Source organism: Abramis brama (assembly GCF_963993115.1).
Source record: "Abramis brama genome assembly, chromosome: 23".
Lineage (NCBI taxonomy): Eukaryota > Metazoa > Chordata > Actinopteri > Cypriniformes > Leuciscidae > Abramis > Abramis brama.
This window is the reverse complement of record NC_139985.1, coordinates 31,188,458-31,202,595: the sequence shown is the minus strand read 5'-3', so window position 1 is coordinate 31,202,595 and position 14,138 is coordinate 31,188,458. Positions and strand designations below refer to the sequence as shown.

The 14,138-nt window shown below is 39.6% G+C and overlaps 1 protein-coding gene across 1 annotated transcript in view; it reads left to right on the top strand.

Annotated features, from left to right (window-relative positions):
• The window catches only part of iars1 (isoleucyl-tRNA synthetase 1), a 157,503-nt gene that overhangs the window by 84,710 nt on the left and 58,655 nt on the right, over positions 1 to 14,138 (top strand). The window contains exons 26-29 of the mRNA XM_084100950.1: positions 1,247 to 1,421; positions 4,350 to 4,462; positions 5,960 to 6,055; positions 13,809 to 13,985. Coding sequence (XP_083957076.1) covers positions 1,247 to 1,421; positions 4,350 to 4,462; positions 5,960 to 6,055; positions 13,809 to 13,985 — 561 coding nt within the window. The remainder of the gene's footprint in view (positions 1 to 1,246; positions 1,422 to 4,349; positions 4,463 to 5,959; positions 6,056 to 13,808; positions 13,986 to 14,138) is intronic.

Genomic DNA, 14,138 nt, shown 5'->3' with positions numbered 1-14,138 from the left:
ATTCTCAACACAATGCTCCTTTCCCCACTTATTCCATATCAGCTTGTATTGATGATATAAATGCTTGGATGACCAGTAATTTTCCCAAACTCAACACTGATAAAACAGATCTACTTCTTATTGGTTCACCTCAAATTACATCCCGTTTCTGTGTTGACAGTGTTAATATTGCTGGAGTTTTGGTTCAACCTTCCACCACTGTCAAAAACCTTGGTATAATCTTTGACTCCTGTCTTTCCTTCCTTCCACACATCTCCTCGCTCACTAAGTCTGCCTTCTTTCACCTTCGTAATATCGCTCGCTTGCGTCCATTTCTGAATATCAGTGATACTGAGACCCTAGTTCACGCTTTCATCACTTCACGGCTTGACTATTGCAATTCTCTTTTCTATGGCTTACCCAATTCATCAATAAATAAGATCCAATACATCCAGAACTCCGCAGCTAGGGTCCACACATACACAAAGAAATCCTCCCACAGTACTCTGATTTTACAGTACTCTTCATTGACTACCCGTTCGCTTTCGTATTCAATACAAGAGACTCCTTATCACATTCAAAGCACTCCATGGTCTTGCCCCCAACTATATTTCTGATCTCATCCATACCCACTGCCCAGTTCGCACACTTAGATCTTCCGATACCGGTCTGTTGTCGATCCGCAGGCACAAACTATCATCGTTTGGTGGAAGGGCTTTTTGTACCATTGCTCCAACTCTTTGAAATTCTATTCCCCAACACATTCGCGACCTTTCATCATTACACGATTTCAGCGTTTTTTATGTATATGTATCTCTATCTATTATGTTATCCATCTCAGTTTTTATTTTGTATCATTTCTATGTCATGTTTATTTGTACTTTATTGTAAAGCGACCTTGAGTTTTCTGAAAGGCGCTATATAAAATAAACATTATTATTATTAATGCCATGTATGACACGAAATGTTTGTGATTCACTGGTCAAAAACCACCCTTTGAGCTTGATTTCTGTAAAATGTTAATAAAATGATGACACATGCAAGTGTCTGATCAGTGGTAGTGTAAAGCCACAATATCAACAATACAGTTGTTTTCAATTTTCTGAAAAGTAGAGGTTTTGGACATACGAGGTTTCTGCCCGACGGCGACGATATCTAACCCTTGCACTTTGATTAAATGATTAAATGTAAAAAAAATTGCAGTTAAATTACATCTTGTTGTAAAACTTGTCAATCTCACAGCAGCATGACATTGTGTTTTCTCCAGGAGTTGAACGTTCGCCAGCTCACGCTGTCCTCCGACAAGGACAGATACGGCATTCGTCTGAGAGCTGAACCCGATCACATGGTTCTGGGCAAACGCCTGAAAGGAGCGTTTAAATCTGTGACAGCATCCATCAAAGACCTGAAGAGTGAAGAGCTGGAGGCCTTCCAGAGGACAGGTACCGCTTACTGTCAATCACTCACTCGCTCACTCACTCACTGTCACTCACTCACTCACTCACTCACTCACTCACTCACTGTCACTCACTCACTCACTCACTCACTCACTCACTCACTCACTCACTCACTCACTCACTCACACTCACTCACTCACTCACTCACTCACTCACTCACACACACACACACACACACTCACTCACTCACTCACTCACTGTCACTCACTCACTCACTCACTCACTCACTCACTCACTGTCACTCACTCACTCACTCACTCACTCACTCACTCACTCACTCACTCACACTCACTCACTCACTCACTCACACACACACACACTCACTCACTCACTCACTCACTGTCACTCACTCACTCACTCACTCACTCACTCACACACACACACTCACTCACTCACTCACTCACTCACACACACACACACACACACTCACTCACTCACTCACTCACTGTCACTCACTCACTCACTCACTCACTCACTCACTCACTGTCACTCACTCACTCACTCACTCACTCACTCACTCACTCACTCACACTCACTCACTCACTCACTCACACACACACACACTCACTCACTCACTGTCACTCACTCACTCACTCACTCACTCACACACACACACTCACTCACTCACTCACTCACTCACTCACTCACTCACTCACTGTCACTCACTCACTCACTGTCAATCACTCACTCACTCACTCACTCACTCACTCACTCACTCACTGTCACTCACTCACTCACTCACTCACTGTCACTCACTCACTCACTCACTCACACACACACACACTCACTCACTCACTCACTCACTCACTCACTCACTCACTCACTCACTCACTCACTGTCACTCACTCACTGTCACTCACTCACTCACTCACTGTCACTCATTCACTGTCACTCACTCACTCACTGTCACTCACTCACTCACTCACTGTCACTCACTCACTCACTCACTGTCACTCATTCACTGTCACTCACTCACTCACTCACACACACACACACACACACACACACTCACTCACTCACTCACTCACTCACTCACTGTCACTCACTCACTGTCACTCACTCACTGTCACTCACTCACTCACTCACTGTCACTCATTCACTGTCACTCACTCACTCACTCACTCACTCACTCACACACTCACTCACTCACTCACTCACTCACTCACTCACTCACACACACACACACAGACTCACACACTCACTCACTCACTCACTCACACACACACACACACACACAGACACACACACTCACTCACTCATTCACTCACTCACTCACTCACTCACTCACACACACTCACACACTCATTCACACACGCTCGCTTGCACACACACACACACACACACACACACACACTCAGTCACTCACACACTTATTCACACTCACTCACTCACACACTTTTTTAATTAATTATACATGCTTTGCAATAAACTAAAAAATATTAAACTAAAAAAGTTTATTTCTTTTACTTAAATATATATGATTTTCAATAAGCTATAAATTTAATTAAACCATTTTAAACAGAAAACATGGAATTTGGAAACAATAAAATGGTATTTGGTAAAACATATTTTTGTTCAACTTTTAATAAATTGTTGTTCAGTTGAATGAGTTTAATTCTTTCAATTAATTAGACAATACATTAGTTACTAAGATTAAAATTTAATTCAACCATTAAAATGGAAAAATAAAATAATTTGGGAGAAAAACTATTATAATGACAAGTAAGATGAACGTGTGCTAAAAATGTGTTACAAAATAAATTCTCAATGCACCAAAAACATCCTATTTATTGAAAATGATAAATGTGCATGAACCACATGAGCATCAACAGTAGAAGGGGTTTAGATGGTGTAAAGAACGGCGTTGAGCTCTCTGTTCTCTGGCTCTGATGAGGCACTGGTTACTGTACCTGCTGGAGAAGAGCTAAACCAGCCGTGCAAATCTCACATTAGAGTGCGAAGATCTGATAGCCGTGTTCAACCCTCCCTTTCTGAAGCATTTCCATGCCTTTTATATGAAACACTGCCGCTGGAATGAGCTCAGTGTTTCATATAAAAGGCTGGATAAGACTGAGAAATCGTGCTGAAGTTGATGAGATGTGAACAGTTATTATAACAACAGAAACATATTCATGCAGAAATTTACCCTTTAAAAAAAAAAAACATATTGTCACTTGGGCTGTCACTTTACGTTCGAAAGTTGATTGCACAATCGATCAGGCCAACCAACACAAGTTTCGAAAACGAAAATAGCGAATCGATTCTAACGGCCGTCTCTCCGAGCGCGTCCACAGCGAACGCGCGTCACACAGCAACTGCAGACTCTGACACACACACATAACAGCAAATTATACTTCTGCATAATGTCTCTTTTCACAACAAAACTGTGAATTCTGCCGGTATTCAGACAGTCTCATGCATACAGACACAGATTCGGTATACGGTCTACAAACGCCTACGTAGGCGAAATTTGTTTGACATTTATAATGGTAAACACAGGCATGTTGAAGCCTGCAGTGATGTTGTTCAGTGATGTTATGGCAGTCCACTCTGCTTATTGTTCTTCGAGAATGTTGCACTCCTGTTTGTCATTGTGCACGAAACCTCACGCCAATAAATCATCAGGAATATTGCAGACTTATGCGCGTCTCAAGCGCCCTCTTTACGTTCGTCTTAATGCCTGTTAGTCCGCGGATTTGCCTATATTTGGCGTTTAAAATGGAAACGTCTTTAGACGTGGAAAATCGATTTTACAGTCGATTCAATGAACAATTACGTCGATCGAACAGGATTTTTTCACAAAAGTGACAGCCCTAATTGTCACTATCCACGATACATATTGTTGCATTTTTGTATTGCGATATATTGTGAGCTGATGTATTGTTACACCCCAGTGTCTGTTCCTCTGTGCAGGGTCTATCGTTGTGGACGGTCACGAACTGCGTGAGGAAGATCTGCGTCTGATGTACAGCTTCGATCAGACCTCAGGAACTCCGGCTCAGTACGAGGCCCATTCAGACGCGCAGGTGCTCACTCTGCTTTTCAGTTTATATAGCAGTTAGTTCACCCAAAAATTCTGTCAGTAATTACTCACCCTCAACCCCGTAAGACTTTCGTTCATCTTCAGGACACACATTAAGATATTTTTGCTCTATTGGCCGACTGGTCATGTGATGCGTGTGATGCTGGCCAATAGTGAGCCTCCGTTCTGACGTAAACCCAGAAGCGCTGCTGTTACACTACGTGAACTCACTCAGACAAAAACAGAAGAAAATCAAGAGTTGAATAAAGTCGTTATTTGTGTTTTTTTTGCACACAAAAAGTATTCTCGCCGCTTGATAAACTGAAGGTTGAGCCGCTGTAGTCACTGGACTATTTTAACGATGTCTTTACTAACTTTCTGGGCCGGCAAGTGTCAATAACAGAGAAGCCGATGGAGGAGTGAGCCAGCTCTCAGATTTAATCAGAAATATCTTCATTTGTGTTCTGAAGATGAACGAGAGTCTTACGGGGAACAACATGAGGGAGAGTAATTACTGACAGATCTTTCATTATTGGGTGAACTAACCTTTAACACCCAGTCATGCTTGAAAAATAAAATAAAATACCGCTATATACCGTGAAATTGTTATAATTTTGAAAAATACTGTGATATAAATTTTTGGTCATACCGCCCAGCACTACTTATTAGGGCTTTGACTTTTGCCCAAAAATCATATTCGAAGTTCATTTGTTTATTAATATTAATATTTGAATATTTATTAATAATATTTTGACCATTTAAAATGCCTTCAGTAAGACCTATATTGGTATCAAACTTAAGTTGTATATGTTCTGTCCACCAGAGGGCAGTGTATCAGTCAATGTCAATAGGCAGGCAATGATGTTTTCAGAAGAAAAACACACTGTCACGACTGTTTTTTTATTATTAAAAAATGGACTTTGTCCCCTTACTCGTGATTTTTCCCTGTTTCTTTGGGAACCCAAAGTAGCGCCACACGTTGCTTTTCAAATTGTCAGGAGTGTAGATTTCGAACTCCTCGTCAGCCGTGGTTGTTGTAGGCGTTGGCGCAGCCATTGTTTTGGTATACAAAATAGGCGCTAACCAGGACGCTAACGTCACCTACCGGAGCCCAGATGACCAATAATAGCCTTGCTAATGAGCTCGCGATTCACAACTTCACCAGGCGTGAAAAAGCCTCGGAATCTGAATTGAAAACAACGTTTACAAGCAAACTCATTTATAAAAAATAATGCCCATAACAGGTTTGAATATTAAAGGCTGCCTAATATTCGTTCGAATATCATAATTTTTTAAATATTCAGATTATATTCGAATAACGAAGTTCGGAGCCCTACTACTTATACATAATTCTATACCGTACAGCCATTTCAATGAGCTTATAAGCGGCGAAACAGTCATATTTTTCTGTCAGACTTGATCATCTTACAGTACAATCTGTCCTCGCTCATCTCAGTCGACTCGCTCCTGTCCTGAAGTGATCAGACGTTTGTCTTCACAGGTGCTGGTTCTGCTCGACGTCACGCCGGATCAGTCCATGGTGGATGAAGGAGTGGCCCGTGAGGTCATCAACCGCATCCAGAAGCTGCGCAAGAAGGTGAGGACCTGAAGTCAAGCACGTCCAGTCAGATTCATTTTTCATCCACCATATTCCTGAAGATCTTCCTGCGTTCTGAATTATGGGTGGCACTTCTGGTTTGGGGAACTTCCATTCAAAAAGACTGAAACTAATCATTTCAAATCAAGATTGCCCTATAAATAAAGCACGTAGTAAGTAGAAGGGTGAGTAGAATAGTCATTTCATTGTACCCAGTTTAAAAAAAAAGTATGATTGTGTTTATAGAGCGAGCCTTCGCATTAAGGTGAGGACACATGGGCCAGTTTCATAAACCTCTAAGACTAGTCTTACAAGTTAGACATCTTTTTTTTTTTTTTTAAGACTGTTCATAGCTTTTTCTTTCTTCATTTTCTTTTTTATATCAGTTTCATAAAAATGTAGATTGGCCTAATTTGATACCGTAAAGTAAGACTGCTCCTGACTAACTGCTAAGTGGGTCATATTAGAGTTCACATGAATTATAAAAATATATAAAAATAAATTGTAAAAGTTCAATTAAAAATAAATAGATTAAAACGAATAATACAAATTTGATTACAATAAACAAATGTATAGTAGACAGTACAGTACTATAGTGAGTGGAAGAAAATGTAATAATTAAAAAAAATCAATAATTTTATATTATTATTATTTCTATGACAGTAATAGCCATATGTTGTAAAAACAAATGCAATGTAAAATAAATGAATATTTTTAAGTATATTATTTTACTTCATGCTACAGCAGGGAAAATGCAGTACTTATGTTCTAATTTCTTCACTTGCAAGAGATGAACCCTTGAGCTTTTACTTTGGCGGAAAACTACCGTTTAAAAAGTAGGCGGAGTTTTCATTTTGATTTCCGCGCTTGTTTGGATGCCCCGTTTTTATTGGCCGCGCGGGTAATCGTTAGGGCTGCTCGATTATGGAAAAAATCATAATCACGATTATTTTGGTCAGTATTGAAATCACGATTATGTAACACGATTATTTCACATGACTTTGGGAACTTGTTACATTTATTAAAAAGACACGGTAAAACACTTTACAATAAGGTTAATTAGTTAACATTAGTTCATGTATTAACTAACATTTGTTAGTTCCCATAATTCCCATTTTTTACAGTATTTATTAATTTTTTTTATGTTAGTTAATAAAAATCCAGCTGTTCATTGTTTGTTCATGTTAGTTCACAGTGCATTCACTAATGTTAACAAATACAACCTTTCATTTTAATAACGTATTAGTAAATGGTGAAATTAATATTAACTAAGATTAATAAATGCTGTAGAAGTATTGTTCATTATTAGTTGATGTTAACTAAGGTAGTTAACTAATGCTAATTAATGAACTTTATTGTAAATTGTTACCAAAGACACCTTTCAACAATTCTTAAAAAATCGAAATTTGAACATTGATTATACTTTTTGAACTATTAAAATAAATAATATATAACAGATAATACTTCAATGAGTATTTTAATAATTCCCGCAGGTCTACCACTTATAATGCGGGAAATTCGCCCGCAAACATTGATTCACTTTAGCATGTAGATTGTATGAGTCGCCTAAATGAATCCACACAGATTATAAAAGCAAATCAATCATTTTAAAACTTTCTCCAAGACATAATTTCACAAACGGCGTGAGTGTTCAGCGGCGCCGCGTCTCTCTCTCTCTGTCTCTCAAAATGCGCTGGACAAGGCAAGCGTCGAAACTACACTCTCGCGTTCAGGAGTCGGACATGATGGAATTGTCACTTGCACAATCAGGCCAGCACTGCATCGTAACTAAAGTTTATCATTTTCACTTCTTTTTAAGTCTTATCAGTTTAAACATTCAAGCTGAGAGAGTTTATGGCATCGGGAGGGGCGGGTGTGCGCGTGTCATTCAGAACACGAGACAAAATTAGAGCGTTCTTTCAAAACAAAACATGGCAAAATAATCGTTTTTACTCGATTGTACTATTTTGGTGATCGTTGGGAAATCGAAATCGAAATTCAATTAATTGCACAGCCCTAGTAATCGTCACAGAGTGTAGCGGCAAAAGTTAAACTATTTTTAACTTTGACCACGACGTGTGCGCAAGCTCGCCAATGCTGCGCTACGCTTTGGTCAACGCGGCAACAAAACGTCCTCGCGCGGCGCCAGCCACTGAAATAACTTCAGTTTTACAGCCTGAAAATCACATTATCTGGGAAGCAATATTTGGCCATTAATATAAAGAAAAGTATTATTCATAGGCATTATCTACTTAGACAGTGATACATTTTGAAAAATAAAACTTGTGATTTGCTTAAATATCTGATCCTTCTGCTATTATGAAACAATTTTGGCTGTTTATAGCATTATCTCTTTTAATGTGATAAAAACGCTAAATAATAATTTTGACTATGTATTGGTATGTAATTTACGGTGGTGTAAGGTGCTGGAAAAAGCTTTAAAATGGACCTTAAAAGTGCTTGAATTTGACCTTGGAATAGGTGTACGAACCCTGTTGCTTGATTTACGTTAGTTACGCACATTTACGTTAAGTGTTTCCCGCTTGTACTTGGTGTTGTACGCTGTCGTGACGTTCACGCGCGCACGAAACTACTACGATGGAACCTCAACTTTTCATGGTTTCATGTTAATCAGATCATTTAAGAATACAGTATAGGATGTACTGAATATTTTTCAGTTTTATGCAAAACAGCAATACGACAAATAGAATATCAGATATCTGTCATATGGCCAAAAATAAATGCAACAAAAGAAAGATTTTTTGCATAGTTGTGTTTGACACATGAAAACTGTAACAATGTATCTTACAAGGTAACACGATGTCACCTTGCTCTCACTTGAAATGTGCGTTCGCGTTTTTAAAGTTTGCGCAGAGAGAACTTAAGAGTTTTCTGTTAAAACGGTGTTGTGTTAGCGGCCCCTAAGTTAATAACTAATGATCGTTGCGATGGAAATGAATTAATCAAAACTAACTTTATCTGGACAATAACTTTATTCTAGATCTGCTGTAAAGCCAAACAATCTCTGTGACTGTAATCTCCTATTATCACTGTAAAGCTGCTCTGAAACTGTCTATATTGTTAAAAGCGCTGTATAAATGAAGATTACTTGACTTTTCTTCGAGGGGAGGGTCAATGGGCGGGTTAATTTATGTGTTTTCAGATCTTTGGATCTAATGGACAAAATAAGCTCACGCAATTTACATATGAACGCGCCCGGAGATGACGGAAAAACGCACGGAGAGCATCAGCTTTCGCTTCTACTCTGACACGCTGTTAGTGTGTGTTGGAATTAAGGGGTGTGCCGGTTTCAGAATTGGTGATGACGGTTATGACGTGAGTCAAATGCGACGTTCGTCTGTTATAGGACAACTTAGTTTGAATAAAATTAATATTTGTGTAGTGTTCAATGTTGTTATCAATAGAGATACGCGGATGGGGTATTAGTTCATCCGCAGCCGCATCACAAAACTCATCATCCGCACCAACGTTATTTGACCAGATTTCAAAGCCGCACCGCCCGCCATCCGCTGATTGTTTTGCGGTCTATGGGCGATGCAATGCTCTGCTGATGCGAGCCGCAAGAAAGCCCTTGTCTGTTCTAGAAAGGATGCAGCAAAGATATTTAATGCTAATGTATGAGGCATAGCCTACGCTGAGTTTCATTCATTTACGATGAGATGCGCTCTAGTTCAACTTCACAATACAATGCAAGTGAACGCGGCGGTTATTATATTGTCTCCTATATTTGCTTTTTATTTATTAAATAGGTGCAATTGGTTGATGAAACATTTATTAAAATTAAGATACAATTTGTACAAAACGAAATTCGCTTTAAAGAAAGGCTTTCTACAAAGCAAAACTTCATTAAGTGGTAAAAACCATGTCTCCCGATTGCAGATGTTCATTGCTAATGTTTATTATTGCAAATGTTTTTCATTTGTTTAATAAATCTCATAATGATGGCACATCACTATATCATAGCTGTTATTTCTATCTCAGATGATTGGCGGCCGGTACTTGGCAAAGAATCAAATACAGTTGGAAACGACGTAGACCATTAATAACACAGACTGTTAACAATTGTTTTTAATTAGTATTTAAACATTCTCTATGATAAAAAATGTTTGTAAAAAATATTTTAATAACACGGTTTTGGCGGTTATAGAGTTCTAATGACGGTGTTCAACTATAACCGTCGGTCTCACGGTTATATACTGACCGTCACACCCCTAGTTGGAATTCAGGAAAGAACTTTGAGCTTGGGACGTTTTTCATCTTCAATCCAAACTTGGGTCTCTAGCCGACAAAAGGCTAGTGCGCTTCCCATAATGTTTACGCATTCGGTCAGTAGACGGAGAGAAGACGGTCTTTTGTGGCTGTTCAGTCACATCCGATCACATGAGCGTTTACACTAGGAAAGCATCTGGTCGAATGCGTTTTCGACGACCTCTGGAAGTGGCTGAAAGTGGACGAGCTCAAAACATTTTAGACCCCGTTTACACCTGTGTTTGGCGTCGACTCTTGTAATGCGATCGACTAAAATGCTTCCTAACACCAGCTGTAATCTGGGCCAAAGATTTGAGTGGCCTGACTAGAAATTCTCGTCCGAAATTTTCGCACGTTAAAAAAAATAATTGTCAATCATGTTTACACACTGTCTCCGAAGCTTTCGTCCCTCATAAGACAATACGGATCTGGTTAAATTGTCTGTGTTTTTCGCATCCGTAGCAAGTATTTTGAGAAGTGTTTTGACAATTCAGAGCCACCGTACGAGCGAACGCCAAAACCCAGAACTGTTCAGGATCAACAGGTTCATGGAAATCGGTGGTCTTCTTTTTAATATGTGGCTCCAGTGTCGCTAGCAAAGCATCAAACTGAGCCGCTGATATCCTGAAGTAAACTTTGAACTCTCCTTCCTCTCTACGCAATCTCAGGATTGGATGGACTCAATATTTCCTCTTATTTCTCTTTTTAAGAAGAGAGAGGACAACAAAATCATCCTCACTTCTTGAAGACTCCATTTTGTATTGTTAATAACGGATTAATTAATACGCATCGGATTCAATGTCCAGGGTTTCTGTGCGTGGCCAATATTTAGGATGACGAATGCGACGAAACGCATACGAAAGTGTCCAAGGACCTTGACTCAACCAATGGTTTGTGTTTCTGGTGGGACTAATTTTAAAACCCATGTGTTGATTTTTGCAGCTCTGTTCTCACTGGTTTCCTCCAGAGGAGCGTTAAGTCAGTCGATATTTTGGTGAAGGTTGAAGTCTTATTTCTGTTGTGTGTTTCCACACCTCTGACGTCTCCTCCCGTCATGTGTTTCTCTCTCTCTCTCTCTCTCTCTCTCTCTCTCTCTCTCTCTCTCTCTCTCTCTCTCTCTCTCTCTCTCTCAATTTTCAATTTCAATTTCATGTTGCTTTATTGGCATGACAAAAAAAATGCATCTGTGTTGCCAAAGCATAAGAACAAACATATATAAACAACAGTAAACAGGATAATTATGATATAGATGCAGATACTAAACACATTCTGTGCATGTCCCTCAAAGGGTACATTGAAACAATAATATATATATAAAAAAAGAGAATACAGACAAACAAAATAATAAAATAAAAAAATATATATATAATATATAACTTGTATAAATACCTCTTATACAATTTTCTATTTATTTAGCCTTGTGTTGTGGCAGGAGAAGGCATATTTAGCTGCTAGCCATGCTGTGCTTTTATCTTCCCCTAATAATAAAGGAAGCTCTTTGTCCTCAGTGTAGGCAGTGAAGCCTGGTATATATTTTTCAAATTTTTGGAAATATTTGTTTCTTAAGACTTCATATTTGGGACATGTACATAGGAAATGTAATTCTGTTTCGATATCCTGGTGGCAGTGTGTACAGACTCGTTCCTCTCTTGGTCTCCACACTTTTAAATGTCTACCTCTTTCAATTTCCAGCTCGTGGTCACTGACTCTGTATTTTGTTAAAATTCGTATTTCTTTTAGATTTTTTGTTTTGAGATATTCGGCCAATTGGATATCTCTGTTCAGGGACTGATAACAGAGGAGTTTGTGTTGTATTTTATTTTCATTTTGCCATTGTTCTGTATACTCGTCTTTTAATTTAGTTTCAAATCTTTTGATTGAAGACTGAGGATTGTGTCTGTGGCGACTCTGATGCTCAGTGTACCTGTCTCTCTCTCTACCTGTCTGTCCACTACTGACTGTGTTTATCTCCGTGTACCTCTGAGCCAGCTGGTCTAGGGGGTGGACGTCTGAACCCCGCTGGTTGCTCTCTCTCTCTCTCTCTCTCTCTCCTCTCCTCTCCTCTCTCTCTCTCTCTCTCTCTCTCTCTCTCTCTCTCTCTTCTCTCTCTCTCTCTCTCTCTCTCCTCTCCCTCTCTCTCTCTCTCTCTCCTCTCTCTCTCTCTCTCTCTCTCTCTCTCTCTCTCTTTCTCTCTCTCTCTCTCTCTCCTCTCCCTCTCCTCTCTCTCTCTCTCCCTCTCTCTCTCTCTCTCTCTCTCTCTCCTCTCTCTCTCTCTCTCTCTCTCTCCTCTCTCTCTCTCTCTCTCTCTCCCTCTCTCTCTCTCTCTCTCTCTCCTCTCCCTCTCCTCTCTCTCTCTCTCTCTCTCTCCTCTCTCTCTCTCTCTCTCTCTCTCGGGGTCAAGCTCACTTGTTTTTCCCAGACTCATGAGAGATGCTATTTGGACAATCTTTCCACCCCAGAGTTCTGCATGCGTTGAGCAATTGTTCGGTCTTAATAAAGCTTCTGCCGTAATAAAGCTTAAAGACAAACAGTGCTTTGAAGTTGTGTTGAAATCAGTAAAGTAAGACAGATTTCCTTTCTTCACCCCCCCCCCCCCCCCCCCCCCCTCCTTTTTTTCTTAATAAACTAGCGTTTTTTCCATGTGAGGGGGAAGGGCTCGTGGACGCCCGCCAGGACCGAATTCCTCTCTTATTGAAAGTCTGAAAAAAAATCGGAGGGAATTTTCCATGGGAGGGAATTAATTTTTCAGCGTTTGCTGAGATGAGAGTTGGTAACCAGGGAGGGTTCATGGAAAAGCAGAAGCTATTGTGGCTTTTTTTTCTCGTTGTTCAAAGGTACCGAATGCCCAAGGCAAGTATCATTACTAGGGGTGTAACAATATATCGTGTCATTATATATCGCAATACAAAACTGCAACAGTATGTATCGTGGATAGTGACGATATGTTTATATATCACCCAAAATACAATTTCTGTGTATTCAAGTTTTCAGAGTTTTAGTGTCAGAACTACATTAAACTACTATATAATGTTGAATATAATGTATAATAATGAAATGTGGGAATATGTGTCTGTCCTGATAATGCCAGATGTCTGATATTCCCAGTAAAAGTGTCCTACATTATTATAAATATATCTAGTCAGTGACAGTGAAAGCATATTCATCTACAATAATTCAGTGTTTTCAGCTTCAGAATCATGAATATTGTTATTCTGGCGTCTCTATTGTCCTGTGCTTTGGGTTTCAGCACCAAGTCCAAGACTATTCATTTACACACACAATGTAACACCAAATTTAGCATTTTAATCGACAGTTCATTTTTTTGTTAACCTTTTATCATATGTCTTGGAGTATCACAATAATATATCATGAGTTCAGTATCGCGATATATATCGAATCGTGACATGAGGGTATCGTGACACCCCTACTCATTACTGGTGACTATACATATGAGGCTGTAATGTGTCCAAACTTGTCGTCTCAGGGTCATCTGGTCCCGTCGGATGAGATCACGGTGTACTACAGCAGTCAGCCGGCTGGGGAATACCTGGATCAAGTCATCCAAGCACACACAGACTTCATCTTGGCCACGACTAAAGCTCCTCTCAAGCCCTATCCAGTGGCCCAGAATGCCAGTGTGATCGTCCAGGAGAAAACTCAGGTACTGAACTTCTTCTAATGCCCTGATACCAACATTTGATATGTACTAGGTGATGTATCAGCCAATAATCGGTATCGTCCGATTAAAGCAATTATTTTCACTATTGGCCATCGGCAGAATGTTTAAAAACAGCCGATGATCAGGGCCGATTAT